This window comes from Rhinolophus ferrumequinum, chromosome 5 (genome assembly GCF_004115265.2).
Source record: "Rhinolophus ferrumequinum isolate MPI-CBG mRhiFer1 chromosome 5, mRhiFer1_v1.p, whole genome shotgun sequence".
Classification (NCBI taxonomy): domain Eukaryota; kingdom Metazoa; phylum Chordata; class Mammalia; order Chiroptera; family Rhinolophidae; genus Rhinolophus; species Rhinolophus ferrumequinum.
The window spans coordinates 80,298,569-80,321,584 of NC_046288.1; the positions used below are offsets into that span (position 1 = coordinate 80,298,569).

Genomic DNA, 23,016 nt, shown 5'->3' on the forward strand with positions numbered 1-23,016 from the left:
AAAAAATCTGGTATATTTGTTACATTCTGGGTAATTTCATTATACCTATCTTGCAGTTACTGAGCTTTTTCAAATCTGCTATTTAATCCATTCACTGAGATTTTAATTTCGATGATTGTAATTTTCATCTGTAAAAGTTCCATTAAACAGAAAAGCCCAGAGTGTTCATTTTTTAAAGTCTTTTGTTGGGAGGACTTTATAGAGTATAGTTCGCAAAAATGCGAGTAGCAGAAATTTAGCCTCTTGTTACGTCTATCTCTGCTGTAATAAGTAAACTTAGAACAAAAGAAAATATAATATCTGGGAAGCTCAAATTAACAAGTACTTGCACATCCTTGTATAGTTTACAGAATTCTTTAAAATAAGGGTATTTAATTTAGTACTCTTGTGAGGTGCTTGCTCTTATTTCCATGTTATAGATAACAGAACCAAGGCTAAGAGGCTTACCAAAGGCCTCCAAGCAACAAGTAGAGCTGAAATTAAACCCATGACATTATGACTCTTGTCATAATGTATGTATGGAAACATTCCATACCTTTCCCAGTGTATATATCCTTAAGTAATTTTCAGGTACACGGTATGGTACAGTGGAAGGTTGAGCAATCAGGGAAAGATGTGCTTTATTTCACTATCTTAAAATTAAACTTTCTTAAAAAAAAAAAAAAAACTTTCTTTGGAAAAAGCTGGTTCAACTCAGTCCACGATAACTCAAAATGTTTCCTGAGTAAATGACACGAGATTTTCAGAGTACTTTTTTTTCTACTTATTTATTTTTATTTCCACATTTCATTACTTCCTGCTTCTTTAAAAAATGTATTTTTACCCCCTTTATAGGGTCTTATGTTCTGTAAAGCAATTTATAAATTGGAATTTATAATAATTTAATATCTACTACTTTTTAATATGTTGGATCATTACAAGGATGAAATTAGATAATGTATGTCCTCACAAAATATCTGGGTCACTCAAAAAGGATAGGTACTCAAAAAAAGAATTGATAAATTCTTTTATTTGTAAAGGTAGTGTAAGTACTAATCCAGTGACGTCATAATTCATCTTTGTATCCTTCACGGCATATATCACTCAGGATTCTCCAGAGAAATGGAACCACTAGCTTGAGTGTGTGTGTGTGTGTGTGTGTGTGTGTGTGTGTGTGTGTGTGTGTGTGGAGTGAAAGAGAGAGACAGAGAGGGATTAATTTTATTGAATTGGCTCAAGTGATTATGGGAGACTGGCAAGTGAAATTTGCAGGGTAGACCAGCAGGCTGGAAACTTAGGCACAATTTTTATATTGCAGTCGTGAGGTAGAATTTCTTCTTCTCCAGGAAAGCTCAGTTTTTAAAAATTAACTATCACACAGGATGTAGTATTAATCCAGGGCTTTGCATAGACAGGGCCTATATCAAATGTTTTATTGAATTCAGTTATTTTTTTAGGAAAATGGTTCTCACGTATTACACCAAACTTTATTTTATCCATGTTTAGTCAGAAAGCTTAGTGTCTCTCCCTTCACTCGCATTCCAAAAAAACAAAAAACAAAAACACCCAAAATAAAGAAAAATATGAGTACCACTGGCTTAACTGTATAGCTTGCCATGGTGATTGCTTTATAGGTAAAATTCTTCTGAATGTGTATATTTTAATGTGCTGACTTGATATCAAAATGAGACACTTTGAAAATAGACTTAACATAGGTTTGGTGTTGTACTAAGCATTGTATCTATGTTACTGATGAGATTCATAACAACTCTATGAAGTAAATACATTAGTATAATCTGTTTTGTAGATGAGGAAACTGAAACTCACAGAATTTAAATTACTTGTCTAAGGTCATAAACATGACTAAAAGGAAGATCGCATCTATTTGAATGTAGGCCACTGCTCTAACCACTGTACTTGAGCAGCAGCTCTTCATGTTCTTAAAGCAACTAATTTATTTTGGTAATAATGACAAGGGCACTGAGATGACTTTAAATACATTCTGAATCAAAATGCTTGTGTATTCTAAGATTGAACTCTCCGTACACATAAGGAGAAATTGAGACCTTTTGAATATGAATCTTTCCATAATGAGGACTTAAGTATTGAAAGTCAGCTACTTCACAACTTTTAACAATCCTTTTGCTCCTGAAATGTTTCAGTTTTAAAGCAAGGTTTCTGAAATAATGTTTTAGACAACATTTGCTCTATATGGTATCAGTAAATATTACTTCGGTCAAATAAGTTTGGGAAACTTGGGGTTAAAAAAATCCAAAGAGATTGTTTACTGGGGTATTTCTCAGAGTGTGAAACGCTCAAGTGCATTGTCACTTTCTGAAAGTGCAGTAGCTATAGCTGTTTCCAAACTTTATTTGACAGCAATTCATGGGACTAATGTCCCAAATAACTCGCTTCTAGGAAGTGCTGTCCCAAAGTTAATACTTTAATAATAGTACCTCACTTATCTAAATGTCTTAAACCTAATTATACCAACGTAGGTAAACTGGAAACCCAGATGACACAGCCAAGGGCCATCACAGGTAAAACAGTTATGCTCTGGAGGCAAGTTGTATAAAGCAAGGCTTCAGAACGGATCAAAATAAAAGTATGTCTTAGAGAACATTTGCACCACTGTTGGGCTATGGAATCTGGAAATCCAGAGTTTCCTTAAAATCACAGTTCTCTATGCTGCTTCTTGATGGTCAGGGAAATTCACATCCCAAAAGCTCCCATAATCAAGTTTCAAAAAATATTGTGCATTTATACCATAACTTATATTTTTTCAAAACATTTCCACACATATTACCTTATTTAATCATGCCAGACTCACTGGTAAGTTGTGATAGGTCTGGTTTTCACAGCTGTAGAGGTGATTTGAGAACTCTCCTGCTTTACAAATTTTTGGTTTTGTCTGGAGCTATGCTTTAGGAAGCAATGAAGCACATCCCCAGGCAATGAGGCAGAACTGTGGCAGCTGGGAAATTGCAGCTCACACACCAGCCTGGGGTTCTGTTACAAACAAGATTTTTTATTCTTTTCAGTCAAGGACTCCTAGATCATTATGAAACTAGCAGGTTTTCTATATTAGCGGAATCTACTTATCTAGCAACAAAGTTCTCGTCTGCCCATTAGGATTGTAGGTAACTATTTAGGCTTTTCTTGTTAGTGATGTATTTTTTTACTTTTTTTCCTGACTACAATACACATTCATACTCACTGTAAACATTTTATACAATACAGAAATATATAACACAGAATGTGATAGTTTTCTAGAGTCTCTCTACTACTAATGGCTATTAATAACGGTTTATATTTTTCTAGATTTCATTTTGCTATATATTTACTATCAACCATGCATGTATATATTTATAATTTTAATTCAAGAATAACATACATATATTTACTATCAACCATGTATGTATATATATTGATAATTTTAATTTAAGAATAACATAAGAGTAACATAATCTTAAGACTATACCTTAGTGAATTATAAGAAAGTGAACATACCCATGTGATCACCACCCAAGTAAGATATAGAACAATACCAGTACTCTGAAAGCTTCCCTGTGCCCAACTCTTCATCAATACCCTCTTCTTCCTCCCTAGAGGTACTTCCTCCTCCTTAGAGGTACCATTACTTTGACTTCTAATACCAGAGTTTTTTTTTTTTTAACTTTATATAAATGGAATCATGGAGGATGTACTCATTTGTGTCTAGCTTCTTTCATTCCACATCACATAGATGAGTGTCTTCCATATTGTAACATGTAGCAATCAATTCATTTTCATTGTTGTATAATATCCCACTGCATGAATATATTACAGTTCAAATGTTGATGGACATTTGGATTGGTCTCAGTTTGGCAGGATTATGAATAATGCTGCTATGAACATTCTTGTGCATGTCTTTGGATGTATCTATAAAATTGTTGGACTATACGGTACATGTCCAGCTTCAGTAGACAATGCCACACAGGTCACTGAGGTGATTACAGACATTTATACTTCTACCAGCAGTGCATGGAAAGTTTAATGGCTCCACATGTCCAACACTTGCCAATGCCAGTCTTTGAAAATTTTCAGTCTTTCTGGTGGGGGTGTAATGGTAGCTTATTGTGGTTTTCCTTAGCAGTTAGCTGATTACTGATGAAGCTAAGACTTTTTTTTATGTTATTGGCTATTTTGTAAAATGTCTATTCAAGCCTCATGTCCAATATTCTGTTGGGTTATTTGTGTCTGTTTCTTATATGTGAGTTATATTTATTGAAAATATCTTCTTCCATTGTGGGGTTTTATTTTCTTAAAGATATCTGTTGATGAGCAGAATTTAAAAATTTTAGTGTAACTAATCTAATCAACTTTTCCCTTAAAGGTTGGTTTCTTTTGTGTCTTTAAGAAATCTTCACCTATCCCAAGATCATGAAAATATTTTCTTTTCTTATTGTTTAAAAGGTTTTCTTTCTTTCTTTCTTTTTTAAAGATTTTATTGGGGAAGGGGAACACGACTTTATTGGGGAACAGTGTGTACTTCCAGGACTTTTTTTTTTTCCAAGTCAAGTTGTTGTTCTTTCAATCTTAGTTGTGGAGGGCGCAGCTCAGCTCCAGCTCCAGTTGCCGTTGCTAGTTTCAGGGGGCATAGCCCACCATCCCGTGTGGGAGTCGAACCGGCAACCTTGTGGTTGAGAGGACTCACTCCAACCAACTGAGCCATCCAGGAGCTCAGTGGCAGCTAAGCTCAAAGTGCCGTGTTCAATCTTAGTTGCAGGGGGCGCTGCCCACCGTCCCTTGTGGGACTCGAGGAGTTGAACCAGCAACCTTGTGGTTGAGAGCCCACTGGCCCATGTGGGAATCGAACAGGCAGCCTTTGGAGTTAGGAGCATGGAGCTCTAACCTCCTGAGCCTGGCCGGCCCCAGCTTTCTTTCTTTTAGCCTTAGCTTTACAAAATGCCTGGAATTGATTTTTGAATACAGTGTAAGGTAGGAGTCAAGAGGCATTTTTTTTTCTATATGAATATCCAAGTAACCCTGGACCATTTATTAAAAAGTGAGTCCTTTGCTCACTGCTCTGGCATGACATCTTTGTGATGAATCAAGAAAAACAGTATATCTCTTGGAACGCCAGTTATACATTTTGATCATATACCACATGTCTTCTATGGTTTTTTTGTGTATTTTCTATACCATTGTCTTTGTGTCCGTCAGCCTAGATATTGTCTTCTGATTTATCTTCTGACTTATTGTTTCTCTCTTCAACTGTGTCTAACCTGCTATTAAATGTACTCATTGGGCTAATTTCAGTTATTATGTTTTTTACTGTTAATTTCCATTTGGTTCTTTTACATATCTTCAACTTCCCTGACAAAATTCTCAATCTTGGCATGTAAACCCTGACACATATCAGCTATTTAAAGTCCATGTTTGTATCTCCATTGTCTGGATCTCTGTGGTGTACTTCTATTGTTCATAATTTCTCTTGATTTTTCAGTCACAAAATCTTGCTCCTCATATACCAAGGTTTTGATTGAGTGCCGGACATTTGTTACGGAAAATGGTAGAGCTCATGGTAGAGAAAATGGTAGAGATAATCCTCTAGGGGGAATATAACTTTGCTTCTGGTAGTTCCCTCAGGGACATTGGCAGCCTCACGTCGTCTTAGTTCAGTGACAGGTAGAGATAACAGAAAAACTGATTTCAGTTTCTGGGAAGCTCATCTAGTTCTGGTCCACACACCCTTACTTCTAAGATGTAGCTTTCCAGGGTCTTACTTTGATGAATGGGGATGGTTTATAGAAGCTCCCTCTCTGTGATGTGCTCTGAACCCCAACATTTGCCCCTTCTCCTCCCCGCTCTATGAGACTGTTACAATCACTACTTAGCCTCTCTCTCTCGGCTCCACTCTGGACTCTTGAATCAACAGATAGCTGAATGGTCCTGAATGCTGGCTCCCTATCTTTGGGATTCCTTCCTCTTAGTCCCATAATTCCTCATATTATAACTTGGTAATCCTCTGATAACTTCAAACAGATTAAACAATATTATGTCTAGCTTTTCTAGTTTTTCTCAGTGAGAATATTGATCCTAACCATCTAATCTATCTTTGGTGGAAGGTTGTATGATTCTAGTGGTGCTTTTTACCACATGAATGTTTACAATTTTATGTACAGAAATCATCAGTATTTAATTGTTTTGATTGAAATTCATGCCATGCTTAGATGAGCTATATCCACTCTGGCTTATAAATATTTACCCATTTTTCTAGTTTGTTATGGCTTCATCTAAACATATGCTTTAATTTCATGTGAGCAAGGAATGAGACAGACATTCAGTTTTAAAAATTAATACCCCCCCCCAACACAGGGGGTGGCTGGTTAGCTCAGTTGGTTAGAGCATGGTGCTAATAACACCAAGGTTGCCGGTTCGACCCAGGCATGGGCCACTGTGAGCTGTGTCCTCCTTAAAAAAAAAAAAAAAAAAAAAAAAAAAAAAAAAAATTAATACCTAATGAGCAACTTCACGTTTTCCCCACTGATTAGAAATACCACCTTCACTACCCACTTAAGTTCTTCATATATTGGGCCTTTCTAAACTTTTCTGTTGAAGAAATCTACCTATCCTTTCCAGTGCCTGTTAAACATAGTTTTAATTATGATAGTTTAATAGTACTTAAAAAATATCTGGAAGTTCGAATCTCTTTAATACTTAAAAAAATAGGCAGGTCCGACTTATTTTTCTTTTAGATATCATTATGGATTGAATTATAATAGTACAAAATCTGTTTTAGTTAGCTCGGGCTGCCATAATAAAATATTCTAGATTGGGTGGCTTAAACAGCAAATGTTACCCTAATCTCTTCTTTTTTTTCCCTTTATGGTATCTTTTGATGGGGTAGTTTTTAATTTTAATGCAATTTTCTTTATATTATCCTTTATGACTAACTTTTTGTGTCTTCTTGTTCCAGAAATCCTCTGTATCCCAAGATAAGAAAGATAAGTCAGCACAGATCATTTAAATTATGTTTTTCACATTTCGATTCTTCGTTCTATTGGATTGTGTGTGTATGTGTGTGTGATGAAACGTTCCAATTTCATTTCTTTTCCCATATTTCCAACTATCATCCTTTGCCCCTTTCATCTACGATCATATATACTATCATATATACATTATACATATATCAAAGTTCCATGTATGTGTGAGCCCATTTCACGGCTCTCCATTTTGTTATAATGGTCCATTTTTCTATTCCTAAAACAATAATACACTATATCTTAACTATTATAATTTTATGGAAAGTCTTGATATCTGGTAAAGAAGTTCTTTGCCCTTCTTTTTCTAGAATATCTTCACTGTTCTTGGATTCTTGCCTCACGTACACATTATTTCAAATTCTATAAAAATTTTATTAGAATTGCATTCACTCCTAGATCACTTCATATAATTGCTATATTTTACAATATTGTGCCTCTATGCGTGGACATGGGATATCTGCCCATTTATTTAGTGTTTGAATAAAAATGCTCGGTTATTTTTACTCTTTATCCCATCCATCATCTGTTTTACTATCTTTTTAATCTGAATCTGAAATTTTCATATTGATTTATGAAATTTCTCTATTTCTCCTTGTATGAGCTTCCTGTGGCCATTGTCATATTACCATAAACTTTATGGCTTAAAAGTAAATAAATTTATTCTCTCACCTTTCTGGGGGGCAGAAGTCCTAAATCAGTGTTCATTGAACTGAAGTCCAGATGTTAACTGGGTTGTGCTCTCTGGAGGCTCCAGGGGGCAAATGCGTTCTGTTCCTCTTCCAACTTCTAGTAGCTGCCAAAATTCATTGGCTTGTGGCTGCTTCACTCCAGTGTCTGCCCCTGTGGTCACGTTACCTTCTCTTTTTCTGTCTGGGTCAAATCTCCCTCTGTCTCTCTCTTATAAGTATGCATGTGATTGCATTTAGGGCTTGCCCTGATAAATGCAAGATAATCTCTCCATCTCAAGATCCTTCATTTAGTCACCTCTGGAAAAGATACTTTTCCAAATAAGGTAACATTTACGGATTCCAGGGGTTGGGACCTAATATCTTTGGGGTGGTCATTATTTAGTCTACTATACTTCTCTATGAGATTGCAAGTTACATGGGAGCAGAGCGCTTGTATGTTTTGCTCACTTGTATGTATGATCCTCATTGCTTAGAAGAGTTGTAAACAAGAATGCTTGGCACACAGTAGGCATTCGCTTAATATTTGCCAAATAAATCATGAATATAATGAATTAATTTGAAGACCTTCTTTTAGTATGGGGAAGTTGCATTTTACTCCAGAAGACACACCCAATACCATTAGTTGGAATTTATAGTGGGAGACTTCAGCTCATCTCAGAAAGAATGTTCTAGTAATCAGGCCATAGTCTACGTTGCTTCATGAGGAAATAAACTTTAATCTGAATCTATTCCAACAAAGTTTGGATTATCATCTGTTAGGGAGGCCAGAAAAGATATTTTAAAATTAAGTGGGAAGGTGGTTTTACAGAGAGCAGTCAGGTTTACCCTGTGTAACTACTTTTACTTCTTCCTATCTAAAGAACCCTAATTTCTTGAAATTTCTAGAATCTTCTCTAAGCATTTTGTTAATTTATTTGTTTTAAGATCACTGGAGAAGATTCCCCTAGTTTATAGCCTTGTTGTGGGCATTTTACAGAGGCGCCACAGAGGCATCTTTCTTTTCTGTGGATAAGCTCTGCTTCCCTTTAGCATGGTAAAGCATCATGCTGGAAGTTTTCAATGCTAGCTAGGTAGCATGGTCCTCCACACAAGAGGAATATTTATTTCTTTTTAAATTATAAATATGGCTCCAAGTCTTCAAATCTAATTTTCAACCTGGAATCTTGCCATCGGTGTGTAAAATATGGTCACTAAAATAATGCAGTTGGCTTTTTGTTTCATGTAGCAACCCATATCCAAAAAAATGATGTCTCTTTATCAAGGCAGTTGTTTAGGAAATTGGTGGTTGGAAAGTGCAAAGTTTTCCTCTAGATTCCGTTTCATATGAAATCACATATGAAAATCAGTCCTATGATCTTAGCAAAATCTAGTTTTTGGTCAAAGTAGTTGTGCCAGTGGGATGTTTTTGTCTGTAAGTAACGGAATACATCAGTTAAGTACCATAGTATTCTCCATAACAAGAAGCCTGGAAAGCGGGCTGCAGAAGACTGAGCAGTTCCAAACAGTATGTCTCCACACAAGTAATGACAACAAAGAAAGGGAAGGGAGATCTTTCCTTCTGCATTTCTCCTTGTTTTCTCCCCCCACCTCTTTTTTTTATCAGAGAGGAAAATTTTTCCCAGATGTCTCCCAAAGGACATCCTCGTCTGTCTCATTGTTTGGAGCTGGGTCATATAACCATCTCCAATAAGGAAAAGTGGAAGAGCAAGTTTCTGCCACATTAACTCCCCTCATGGACAAAAAAGGGTTCAATCTGTCCCTATTAGAAAGAGATTCCGGGAACTAACATTTTCAAAGAACTTTGCAAAGCCCTTTCACGTGCCTTTTTCTTCTAATTCTCATTAACACTCCCAATGATGAAGGAAGTTTTCGTCGGTAGGGTGTAGGGAGAGACTGGAAACTAACACTAACTGGGTCCACTATTGTGGACCAGCCCTATCTACAGATGAAGAGACTGAGGCTCTACATAAGAAATTTGTCTAAGGTAACATGGATAGAAAGCATGGTGTTCCAACATGGAACAGATAGATGATGAGGGTGATAGTTAACACGGATTATTTTATTTTATTTTTTAAATCTCAAGAAGGCAGAATTCAAGGCCTGCTGTACAAGTAGGAGGCTGCCTAGAAGGCTCCTCTCCAATAAATATAGCACCTGCAACAGTGTTATTCCTTCTGGAAAAAGCATTGTACCTTCAAATGTCTTCTTTTACAATGCAAACATCTCTGCATAGAAAACACATGAGTAGATTATTAAGCATTAGATAGATCTGCAGTATCAATTGATTGAGCTTGAGTTAGAGGAGCGTCTTAGGGACAGGGTCAGATTCTAAGGTCCATGAATAGTATTTAATGTTGTCAAAATTACCATCAAATTGCCCATAAAATCTACTATGTATGATTTGTGTGTATGTAATTCAGTAACATTTTTTCCTCGGCATTGGACTAGATCACTCTTTTAAGGTGAGTACCAGGTGAAATAGTTGGCTTGTCTTTAGTGTCCAGGTTATATGAAAAAATATTTATTTTTGTTCTTGAGGGTACACAGTCGAATTTACTCAACTTAAATGTGTGTTTGATGTCACTCACTACTTTACTGAGTGGAGCTTGCTGACTGCATGTAGTCCCCTCGTAGAATGGGGCACCAAACAGATACGTTTTGAAAGGGAAACAAGATAGAGAGGTAGGTCTGCATCCTGGACTCCTGTGTAGAGAGGGTGGGTCAAGGAAGAGCATCAGTGATGAGTCGCTCTGGGGAGCCAGAGGGCAGCAAGAGAACACTGGGAAAAAGGAGGGTGAACAAAAAGCAAGGTGTTTTTATTTTTTTTTCAATTTTAACACTATACTCTTTTTAGCCCAATAGTCTAAAATAATAGTATCATGTGACCATGTAATCAATATAAAAGTCATTAGTGAGATAGTTTATATTTTATTTTTTATCTTTCGATTACAGTTGACATTAAATCTTGTTTTATATTAGTTTCAGGTGTACAGCATAGTGGTTAGACATTTACATATTTATGAAGTGATCCCCTCAATAAGTGTAATACCCACTTGGTACATCGGTTAATATTGAATGCTCACTATATGACAGGCATTGTACTATGTTACTTTACGTTGATTACTGTATTTAATTCTTTACCCTATGAAGATCTCTATTTTATAGGTCAGGAAACTGTGTCAAGGTCACACATTTAGTAAGTGCAGGTTTGTGATGAGAACTCCAGGGCTGTCTCCAGGCTAGGCACTTTCCAATTGGAATTCCCACTTAAGCTTCCTCATCTGTAAAATGGGACACATCTACCTATTTTATAGAGTTCTCATGAGGAGTATACGTGATAATCCATGTCAAGGAACTAACAACGAGACAAACATTGTAGATTGGCATTATTATTGTGGATTTTATCTCACCATATTAAAGTTTTCAGCCATGTCTTTTACCTACACTACTGGATAGCAGTTCTCAAACTTTTTGGCCTCAGGGCCCCTTTACACTCTTAAGAATTATTGTGAACCCCAAAGAGCTTTTGTTTACGTAAATTATAGCTACCATTACTGCATTGCTATTAATACTAAGAAATGTTTGAAACAGAGTTACAAGCACATGCTCCCTTAGCTGCCAGAGTGATGTCATATACATCACGCATCCTTTGGAAACTTCTGTATACTTATGAGAGAATGAACATGAAACAGGCAAAAAAAGGTGTATTATGAAAATAGTTTTGACTTTATTGCCCCACCCAGGGTTCCCCAGACCGCACTTTGAGAATTGCTGCTCTAGCGTACGTCCTTGATGAATGAACCGTCGGATTCTGCCCTTCCAGCTCCAGGGCCCCACTCCTCGGCGCCACCCCAAGCAACCCCCTACTTGGGCGCCCAGAGACAGGCCCCGCCCCACCGCCTTTTTTCCTACGTCTGGCTTCCATGGTAACCACAGCGCGCAGCCCTGGCGTCACTCCTCCCTCCGGCTAAACCATTAGCTTCAGGGATCTTCTTAGGGGGAGATGGAAAGAAAAGAATTTGACAGAACGTCTGAGAGCGACTCGGCTTCCATTTTTCTACCTAGTTTGATAGACTTCCTTTTTTTCTTCTCGCCTACTGCCCTTCCGAGGGTAAGTCTCGCGTCTCGCCCGCGAGGCTCGAAGATCTCCCCCATCGCAGGCTCGTTAATGGGCCGGCTCGCCAGGGAGGCTCTCAGGCGGCGCGGGTTGGTGCAGAAGTGGGGGTGCGCGTCCGACGTAGCGCGCGGGGGCGGGGCCTCGCGCTGGGGGAGGGAAGGTGGGCAAAGATGGCGTCCAGCGAGTGATTTCGTCCTGGATTTCGCCAGCAGTCGCTGAGGCACCAGGGCGGGGGGTTCTGCCCGGACGGCCGTCCTTCCTCCTCTCCCCGCGCCCCGAGACCCCGCCTTCCCTTCCTCCCTCTACCTCAGGGGGTGGGGGGAGGCGGACCTGGTTCTCGGGACACCATGTCGGACTCTGAGGAGGAGAGCCAGGACCGGCAACTGAAAATCGTCGTGCTGGGGGACGGCACCTCCGGGAAGGTCAGTCCTCGAGCGAGCTCGTCGTCCCAAGCCTGCAGGAATCCCGGCGCGGCCCCGGCGCCCCCCAGCCTCCTCCCCGCCTCCCGGCGTCGCCTCGTTACCCTGAGCTTCGGGGCCTCTGGGCCCGGGCCCGCTTGCTCGTGGCCTGGGGCTGGACACGCAGCAGGCTCTTGGTGAAGGCTCATGAGAACTGTCCAGCTCCCCTTAAATTAAAAAAAAAAAAAAAAAAAAGTCACTTCCCAACTCCCTGACTAGATAGCGAACTCGTACTTCTTCAGGCCTCGGGCAGCATCACCTCCTGGGAAAGGTGTCCAGCTTCTCGCCTCTGAGAACTGGCAAGGATCTGCCAAGGTGTCTTATGTCGTTTTACTTTAGTCCGGGTCACACTTTGCTTCCCCTCCCCCGCCCGCCGACCGTTTCTGATGCGTCCACTTGACTGGGAGTTCCCAAGAGCTAACCAGATTCCCTGGGTGAGAATTGGGGTCCATCACTTACTGGTCGGGTCATTGGAGGGCAAAAAGCTAGCCGTTTGTGCTGCTTCTGTAAGGGGGTATGGATGGGGTTGCCTCAAAGTGTGAAGTGTGCAAATACACACTCAATGTGGAAATCCACAGAAAGCTTTCAGAACGTGGTGTGCACTCAATAAACGTAGGTGGTTGCTCTTCTGTAGCATCATACCGTGCATCTCTGTTCCCAGCACAGCACCTGTCAGCACAAGCATTCATTCAATAGTTAACTCTTGCGATTCTGTTATGGGCTGGATGCTGAGAGTCGAGCTGCTAGCACGTCAGAGGGGATCCTCGCCTTGAAGTCTGTCTAGCCTTCCGTGACCTTTGGTTAAATGAATGAAAGTGCATGCGTGAGAATACCCGACTGCCAGTCTCCATAGCTCTTAGGCAGGGGTTTTTAACCCGTGGTTGAGGGATAAGCATTGCCCGGTACTTGCTCTTTGGAGAGGGTTCGTAGGATCTCCAAGGGGTCTGACCCCCCACCCCCCCCCCCCCCCGAATTAAAGTGAAGGGCCTCTGCCGGGGTGCCTTCACACCTGTCGCTTCTGTCAAAGGCGCCAACACGGTTTCTGGGAATATTGCTAAATGAAGTTTGCCTCCTTTCTTCTCCGTCTCTCTTTTCCCAGCCAGAGTCTTCAGGTTATTCCTACCAGTTTCCCATTTTTGGCCTCACGTTTCCGTGTTACGGATGTAGTTTTGGACCCTGGTTCTGCGGTAACCATTGCTCTTTGCATCTTCCCTGGCGTTTGGCACTGCACAGCTGCGCCTGTCTTTGGCTCTGAGATTTGAGTTCATTGGGTCCTTGGGAAAGGTGTCATTCATATGCAAAATTTGGAGAATTCTGTTAATTTCCTTCTTGCCTTCCCCTATATTTTGTTACTGATTTTTATTGCTGAGGAAAAACAATATGCTCTGATTACTTTTAAACATTTTGCAGAAGAGAAGAATATGGGATCACTTTTCTTTATAAAGTATTATATGAATTTTTGTACACTTAAAACAACTTTTGAATGAATGGTTTTAAATCAGCATAGTTTTCAGCACCCTTATTCAATAAAAATTTTAAGTTACATTTCTAGTTTTCTCATCATTCATATTTTCTTTTGAATGCTTTGTAATTTTTCATTTCCTAAATTGTTTTATAATCAGCTCGTAACTGAATTTATTTCCTGTTTAAAGTTATGACAATCTATGATACTAATACACTTGTAAAGAGAAACAAAAATTGCCTGTTATCTTACATTCTATCGTAATTCTTTAAACTTTTGTTTATTTTTCTCCCAGTATTTATGTTATCATACGTGTGTTTTACTCAGTTGAAATTTGTTCATAATTTTGTATCTAGGTTTTTCATGTAGCCTGTCATACATGTTTTCCCCTTGTTGCTAATTTAATGTGAATAATTATGTTTTTTTCAACTCTGTCTAAAATTCTCTCTAGGACAAAGCATAATTTTTTCCCTTCTCTACTGTTGAAGGACTATTATTTCTGCTTCATAAGATAACAGTGACATTCTTTATGGTGTTTTGACTTAGTCTTCATCATCTTGACTCATCTATTTTAAATATTTCTGCCAGAAATTTTCAGATACATGCATTAGAAACCTAACCTCTTTTCATTATTCATATATCAGACTTTTTTTCCCTCTATACTCTATTCAGCTCTCAAATTATTGGCCTCTGCCAACATTCCCATTCTATGTATTGTTCTTTTCTTTCATGAATTCAGCCTCTCTTTCATTTTTATTTGTATCCTGATTTAACTCCTGGCCATTTTTTATAGCATTAATTTTCCCTGCTAGTTCTGACTTAGGGCATTTTTATATATACTGACAGAAGCAATAGATTATGGAGATGACCACTGATAGTTTCTCCAAGAGAAATTTAGCTCCTCCCTCTAGTAACACGTTTCTACTTTCCTGTTTTGATGTATACTTTTGATTTTATTATATATTTTTAAAGATTTTTTTGTAAAGCAAAATGTTCTTTACGATGTCTTTTCAGTGTTTGTGAACATAGTATGGTTAAAAATTTTTAGCAAAAGTTCACCGAACAAAAAAATATAAAGAATGAGATCAACGTGTTTCAGATATGGTAGATGGTTGTTCATAATTGTTTAAGAAGGGTGTTTATACATAGACTTATAAGAAATTATTGGAAATGAAAAATGGCACAAAGACTCGATAATTGGAGAGGACATGCCTCCCAGTGATTGGGTTGATCCTCTGTTTAATTTTTACAGTAAGGTGTCCAGAGATGACATAATAGTTTTTTAATATTTTGTGTTCTCAGTGACCAATACTTTTGACAGATTATGCTTCCATTTTATTTGAAAACCTAGCTTTATGTTTGCCTCAAAATTGTGAGGCTATGGCTTTCAAAATCTAGAAGCTCTATTTCCAGGAAAAGAACCTTAGAATTTTTCTGACTATTCATTAATATAAAAACATTGAACTTTGATAATCTCAAAAGAAAGTGGGAGATTACCTTAAATGACATTATGCTGATGTTACGTATGCCCTGAGTTTCTCTTTGACTTATAGTCATCCGTATGTTAAACATTTTGAAATATCTATAATAGTTTAAGTGATGATACTTATTTTTCTCTAGAACTCTGTGCATCTTTACAGATGATTTTGTGCTCTAAGTTAAACAAGCTCAATGACATAAATAAGGCTAAATGAGAAAAGGGTTTTAAAAAGGAGTGCTTACCTTTTAAAATTCTGATTTCTCAGTTTTTTTAGTATTGTATGCTTCAAGAAAGCCAAATAAATTTTCATTTTGGTGTAGTGACTTTATTTCTCGTTGTCTAGCAGAACATCTTTCTTGAGTGCTCAATAAATATTTGACCAAGTTTCTTAGAAATTTGTTACAGATGCTCAGTATTTAACTATTAAAAGATTGGAGGTAGGGTGTGCAAATTGCCATTTGTGTGAAAAATACAGTTCTTGTGTCAAAGGGAATTTCAAGTCTTTTTGTGTAAAGCAATTGAAATTTGGCCAAGTTTTCTTTTGCACTGCTGTACTTACATCATAATTAATTATAATAAGTGATCTAGGAAATTTTATCTTAATTTTAAGTATTTTAGGAGTTGACATCTAATTTTAACTTAAAATAAAAATGTGTTATTTTTCCGTAACTTTGGGAGTCTGTCTTACAAAGAATAAAAGCTTCATGAAGCTGCCTTTTTCTTTTGGGGGATGTTTACAAATAAATAGTACATTTAAAATGTTTAAGAAAATTGTGAGTTATTTCAGTTGTTACAAGAATGATTAATTATTCTTCGGCTTTCATAAAAAATGATACTCTTAATGAAAGCCCTAGAATTTTGAATACAACTTTGTTTTTTAAAAAATTTAGATTATGTATCTGTTCTGGTTATAATATTCTTGTGACTTTTAAGCTTTATGGTTTTTGCATGGAAAATATTTATTTTTGCTTGCTTAGTATTAATATTAAAAATATCAACTTTTTAATTTAAAAGATACATATTATCAGTCATTCTATAGACTCATTTTCATTTAACAGCTTTAATACTGAAAAAAAATTAGACCCTTAAAGATACTCTTCTTATGGGGCAGAGGGGAAAGAAAAGTTCTATAAATAGGCTTTCTCCTCCTTAATCAATACCTCTTGTCATTGGCTGAAGGCACAAAGTACTCAGAAATGAAACCTAGAGTTCGCTGAAATTTGTATTGAACTGATACATATATGAATATATAAAACTCAGATCTTTAATCATAATTTTTTAGTTTTCTCTGTTGGTAAATCTCAAATTTTAATTTTCAGAAAGGACAAGGAGCTTGACAATTGGGATTTAAAGAGATCTATACTGATTAGTCTGTTGTCCCCACTGATAGCTGTTGCAACTGAAATTTACCTGGTAGAGTATTAAGTGGCTCCTCCCCTTGTAACTGATTAGAACTGCTTAACAGTTGTTTGTTGGATTAATGGGAGTATAAATAAGATTTAGTAGTGAGTTTATGTTTACATTTATAAAAAAAGACATTAATTTTTATATTATGTGCATCAATTTTTTTAGACTTCCTTAGCTACGTGTTTTGCTCAAGAAACTTTTGGGAAACAGTACAAACAAACTATAGGACTGGATTTCTTTTTGAGAAGGATAACATTGCCAGGTAAGAGACTAAAAGTCTTGACATAGAAAATTATGCATATCTTACAATAAGAGACATAGGCAAAAATGTGTAAAATAAGTTTTCGGGCTCCTTCTACATGAAAATATATGTAATCAGTGAATTTATCTTAGGGAGGTTAACTTTCATCAACTTCTAACATGAAGACATATTGTCCATGGGAGTGAGAAAGAATATAGAACACACACACACACACACACACACACACACGTGCATATACATATATTCCTATATTCCTCCACTCTCTAGTTTTTGACCATTACGAAGTTTTCAAGTATAAACAATAGTTGCTTATAAAATTCTGAAACGTTTTAAGAAAAATCAAACGCTATACAATTATCAACAGATATTGTATAAACTAAATGGAAAAGACTGGAAAGGATTATTTTTTTAAAATATTATTTTGATTAGCCTCTGCTTCAGTTTTTTGTTTGAGAGAAAGTTGGACCAGAAGTATAATGTAGCTATGGAACTTCTGTGCTCTAATATGTGAATGCTGTTTTATGCAAGGCAGCATGAAATTGCTGGCATTTAATAGACCACTAAAATTTAGGGTCCCTAGGCACTCATAAAAATACAGTTTGAGCATTCAAGATGTTTCAGTTCACCATGCAAAGAAACTATTTAGATGCCAGTTGCAGCACATTTTGTGGGAAATACAGGGAAATAATAACAAAAAAAGAGTGGTTTCTGTTTTAAGTTAGTTTCTGAACAATTGGGGCTTTGAAATGCTCTGTCCATTCACTTGTGATGGTTAAATTATATGTTTAAAGTATTTTATTAAAAGCAGTTTATCTTGATTGACCTTATAAACTAGTCCATCCCTCTCCTCTCTGAGGAAACCCATTTGAATAAAAACGGTTGCAAGTGTAGTGTCAGATTCATATACTAGAATGTGAGTGATATAGTGGAAAGGGGTTTAATAAATTCCAATATTATTGAAATATTTTAATCTCTCAAATACCCCATCTCTCAGACAACTCTCCATGAAAGTTATAGAGCAGCTAATGAAAACTCTTGGTCATTGAAGGTATTCTGCCTATCTCACTAGTAATATACTCATATTTCGTAATATACTCATATTTCGTTATTTCGTGATGGTCTGTTTTTGGCTACCAGTGAAAAATAAATTAGAAGATATAACATGGGAAAAGAATTCTAATTTTCCATTACGAAGTTATTGTTCAGCAAGAGGTTTAAATAAGAAACGTGTGTATTTAGTTTAATTTGTATTTTAATGTATTCAAAACTGAAAATCTCATTTTTATTACTCTCTTACGGGTACATTAATGCTACATTCATAACATTTACAGCAGTCACTCGCAGAATACATGCACAAGTCACATTAATACACATGCTGAAAACTTGGTTTTTACAAGTTTTTTCTGAGATGCCAGTTGTACACAGAAAACCTCAGTATGTATTTAGTTATTGACTAGTTTCTTTTGATGCTAATTAGCAAAAGCACCAACTTTCTGCATAATTCATATTGTTTAATTTTTGCCTTTTTTTTCAGTTTAAAGGCTTACATAAAGGAGCAAGCGCCTACTCAAACATTAAAAACATTTTAAGACTCGTGAACATTTTATATATTTGATATATGATGATTTCTGATCTGTTGCACAGTACTACCAATTTTTAAATTTTGATTACTTTATAAAAAATATTTGGTATTTTTGAAATTCACGTTTACAGTAAATATTTTAGAGTTAGAAAGTATTTAGGTTAAAAAACAACATTAGGAAATGTATATTCAATGAATGTACATTTTAGCTTTCCTGATTAATTTTTTATTTTGATGGGCAGAGTTCCAGAAAAAAATTTCGTTTTTTGAAAAGGCAATTGGTTTTATGCTACTTAATGGACTCAAAATTATGGTAGAAATTTCAGTAGGAAAAAATTGTTTTAATGTATCTTGATTTTATATAATTAATAGGTACATTAAGAAATAAGGTGAATAAATTACCAGGTTCATAGTATATCCTTTATATACTTTAACCTTAATTTTAATTCATTGTAAATGTTAAATGTAGGTTGATTAATATTTGTATCATTTGCTAAAGCATTTCAGGTAGCATTGAATTTATAGTAAAGCAGCGTAGTAGTCGAGTCTGATATTTGTTAGTATTCTAGTAAATCTTATGTCCATTCAGATTGTTAGCCGAATAATACCTCCTGTCCATCTAGTCACATCCTCTTCATGCAAGTTTTCAAGGTCATTACTTTGCAAATTCTCATCCATTTTCGTGTATTTCATGATCCGGTATGCTGTATAGTCTGGATGCAACCACTGTGCAGATTTTACTGCTTAAAATAGTGTATCTGTTAGTCAGAGATTCTGCTGATAGAGCTTCTTAAGAGCCTTAGTCAAAATACTTTCAGGAAGCTTGTGGGTACAGTCCAGTAAACAGCGTTCTACTGTGAAAAGGATTTCTAAGTCTTTAGTACAAGAAGTGGGCAGACTTGTGTTTTTAGTTCCATCTTGACTATGCAGCACTTTAAGTAAGGTTAACCGAGGCACCAAGTGTACTTTTACAAGGTCACTGTTGAATCCTCTTTGTGGCTTTGATTCATACCAAAAGCAACTTACCTGTATTTTGTCACCTCATTTATTTTATTTTTTTCCCTAGTTACATGTCGTTTCTTACAGAGGAGCAGGAATTTTGTAGCATTTTGCATTTGGGATTAGATTGCTGACAATTTCCTTAACGTTCTTTATTAGTTAGAAATTTATATTCGATGGATTCTTGATTTTTAAAAATTTTGCAATATTGATTATTTAGATACTTATATAGCTTTATAAGTATGTCATTTTAAAAATATACTAGACTTCATATTTATACCTGCAAATCTAAAATGAATATTGATTTGAACTTCATCTTTATGTGATTTAGTTTTTTTTATTTTTATGTGTTAATAAGCCTCAAATTCAAATGTGAAAATTAAAAATAGATTTCTAAATATATGAAATGACTGTAAAGTTAATATTATTTGTTGAGGGTATAATGATAGTAAATTTTTTTTTTTGCTAGCATTGTATATTAATGGGTTATCAATAATGCATAGCTGTTTTTATTTATGAGGTACTAGAATATGAGAAAACAAGCCAACAACAACAGTGTTTATTTGGAAAGGTATACATTTAAAAAATACCCTCGATACATAAATGTAAACTTCTTAGAAGGGAGACAGTTGAATAAACGATTTAGAGTCTTAAAATGATTGTGGTTAGAATTTGAAAGCATTAATGAAGATCATGTCCGTAAGTTAATAGATGAGGTGTTCACAACTCGTAATTCAGATAAGATCTGAATATCAGAACTTAAAGGAAAAAGCTTCATATTTGTTGATATGAAGTTAGTGATAGAGTTTATTGGCCTTGAAGAAAATGGGGTTAGGTGCCTTTTATTAAGTGTTGCCTAAAATTTTATTTTAAAAAGTTAGTATTGTTAAATACTTTTTTTTGGAAGAAAAAAATGATTGTAAAGGGTTTTGCAAGTAAAATGAATAGAGTTCTGCCTGTGTATCTAGGGAGCTTCTGAAAGTATTTGACAGAATTTTAGTGACGGCTAGCCCTATCTCACCTGCTTAATTTGAGACAGCATTACAGGAGAATGATTTCAGCTTTGAATCTTGAAAAATTTAGATTTTTAAGAAGTTAGGTTTAATCAAGCTAAGCTGTGGGACAAGTCTCGGACTGACGTCGTGGTTTTCGTATTCATGGAGCTTTAAGAACGTTTCTGTCATTGCTCTGAGCGTTGGAAGTGTGTGCATGTAGGTATAAGGACGGGTGATGAACTTCAGTAGCTCTCATTAATGCTAATGGAAGTTCCTCATGTAAATCTTCTGCATGTTGGCAGATAGAACAGACCTACATCCAAATAATGGGAAAATTGTAATGCAAACCCAACAAAACTTAGAGTTAAGGGTAAAACTTGGCTGGTTAGTCCAGTGTCATACATGCTTTTCAGTTGCAGAGTTGAATGGTGTGACTAATATTCTCTGATTTTAGTGTTTCACATTGTTATAAAAATTCATATGTTTATAATCCTTTTCTTTTGGTTTTTGAAATGAGACCTTTTCTTTAGTGTCTAAGTTTTTATTTCGAATTTTCCTGATTTGTAAATCATTCAAAGAGATACATTTTTAGTGGGGGGAGCTCATTTTGAAGGTACTAATTGAGACTGTCTACTTTTGGAGAAAATTGCATAATTTTATTAGGAGAAATAATTTGAAATGTCAAACTAAAAATCATATTGGACATGATCTTTTTTTAAGTCATTAACTGCACTGATTATAGAGAGTAGCTTATCTCATAAATTTTTGTATCAACCAAATATTTTCCAAAATGGACAAAAAATTGAAAGATTGATTTGTATTTTAGAATGCTTTTATAATGCTTGCAAAGATTTGTTATACTTTTATGAAGTCTTTGAAACACATATTATAATTTGTTTCAATGGAAATGCTTTGGACAGGTATAAATGCATCATAATATTTAATGATGTATGTGTATGTATTCTACCTCATTTCTGAAGAGGGCTATCAAATGCGTTTATATTTTATAGGTTAAACTTGAAAACATGTAATTTTAAAATTGCTTACTATTACATGCAATTTTTAAATTATGTTTACTATTACATGTAATAGCTGACATTTAAATTTAAAAAATTCATTTAAGTTGAAACTATGGGTCCATTTTTGTAGTCTATTATTATTCTGTGGGTTTTAGAACCTTTAGAGTATAGAACTTATAGCAAAATACATTATGTGTAATAGGATAGGTTAGTATATACAATTCAGTTTTTGTTTTTAAAGGATATTTCTTACTCCATGTGCAAGTGCTTTATTATGCTATTTTCTGTTTTAGGAAGAGTTTTTTAAAGTTTAAGAAGTTTATGAATTATAGCTTTCTTCATTTTCTTTGTTTTGAAGGTGATTATAAATGTGGGTCCGTGGAAATGGGATAAAAGTATAAACCTAAATTCCCCACTATGATTTCTTTCAACAACATTATTTCACTGTTCCAGATATCTAGCTAGATGAGCCTGCAGAATGAAAGGCATATTAGGTTCAGAATTTATCATTGTGATTTGATGTTCTGTGAAACTGTATTCAATTGTTATATTGTTACTTTACATTTTTTGTATTCTTTTTTTCATATTCTTTTCTTACATTGTAGGAAACCTGAATGTTACTCTTCAAGTTTGGGATATAGGAGGGCAGACAATAGGAGGCAAGATGTTGGATAAATATATCTATGGAGCACAGGTACGATGTGAATTCTCTAATTATGCCAATACTGAAAATACAAACGCACACAGGAGGGTACACACGCACACTCTTTCTAACAGGATTTTCATCTGATATGTAGAGGGAATAAATTTATATTTGTGCTAATCCTTTGGTTTCATCCTCCTCAAAATACGTTTGGAATGATTTGGATTAGGGAACCGGTGTGACTTTAACAGCTTTAATATGCTACTTACATTATTCGATATTATCGTAAGCAGTTGAATAAATGTATCGATAAATGATATCTGATATTGTTAGCTGACCTAGTGATAGTGACTACTTTCAGAATATATAAGCTGAATGAAAAACATAGAAAGGGAAAATTTATTCCATTTCAAGTTGTAAGGAAAAAAGCATATTTATATGTCTGTATATTTTTGTGCTATGAATTAGTCTATTAAATCTTTATAGTTTTCCAGATTTTATAGATATATATTGTATGGGAAAACTTAGTATGACTAAGTATATGTGTGATGCACATACAATATTTTAACGTGATAGGATGTCTTTTCAGAAGAAAATATATGTAGAATAAGAAAACCTCTTGAATATTTAATAAAAATTATTTGCCAGCATGTGTTTATATACACATAATTTATAAGTTTTTAAATTAAACAGATAGAAAATATGTATGGTAGTAACATAGTTTAAAAAGTTAATTATGGATATGTTACTAATTTTTGCTTTTTCTTCCTCTTTTAATTAGTGTGTGCCTTTCACATCATCATGAAGCATTGGGGGGAGTTTGATGTTTTAAGTGGGAGAATCATAACTTGGTTATGTGGAACACTGTTGCTCATAAGAAATGAATCTAGAAGACG

General features: G+C 35.6%; 1 protein-coding gene across 2 annotated transcripts in view; it reads left to right on the top strand.

The window, feature by feature from the left end:
* The first annotated feature begins 11,944 nt into the window (after positions 1-11,944).
* Positions 11,945-23,016, top strand: part of RAB28 (RAB28, member RAS oncogene family) — an 80,441-nt gene continuing 69,369 nt past the window's right edge. The window contains exons 1-3 of one of the 2 annotated variants that reach the window (XM_033106492.1): positions 11,945-12,235; positions 16,786-16,882; positions 22,083-22,171. In XM_033106492.1, coding sequence (XP_032962383.1) covers positions 12,161-12,235; positions 16,786-16,882; positions 22,083-22,171 — 261 coding nt within the window. In that variant the 5' untranslated portion in view covers positions 11,945-12,160. Of the gene's footprint in view, positions 12,236-12,437; positions 12,706-16,785; positions 16,883-22,082; positions 22,172-23,016 lie in introns of those variants that run through there. The other variant, XM_033106493.1, reaches the window with a different exon arrangement.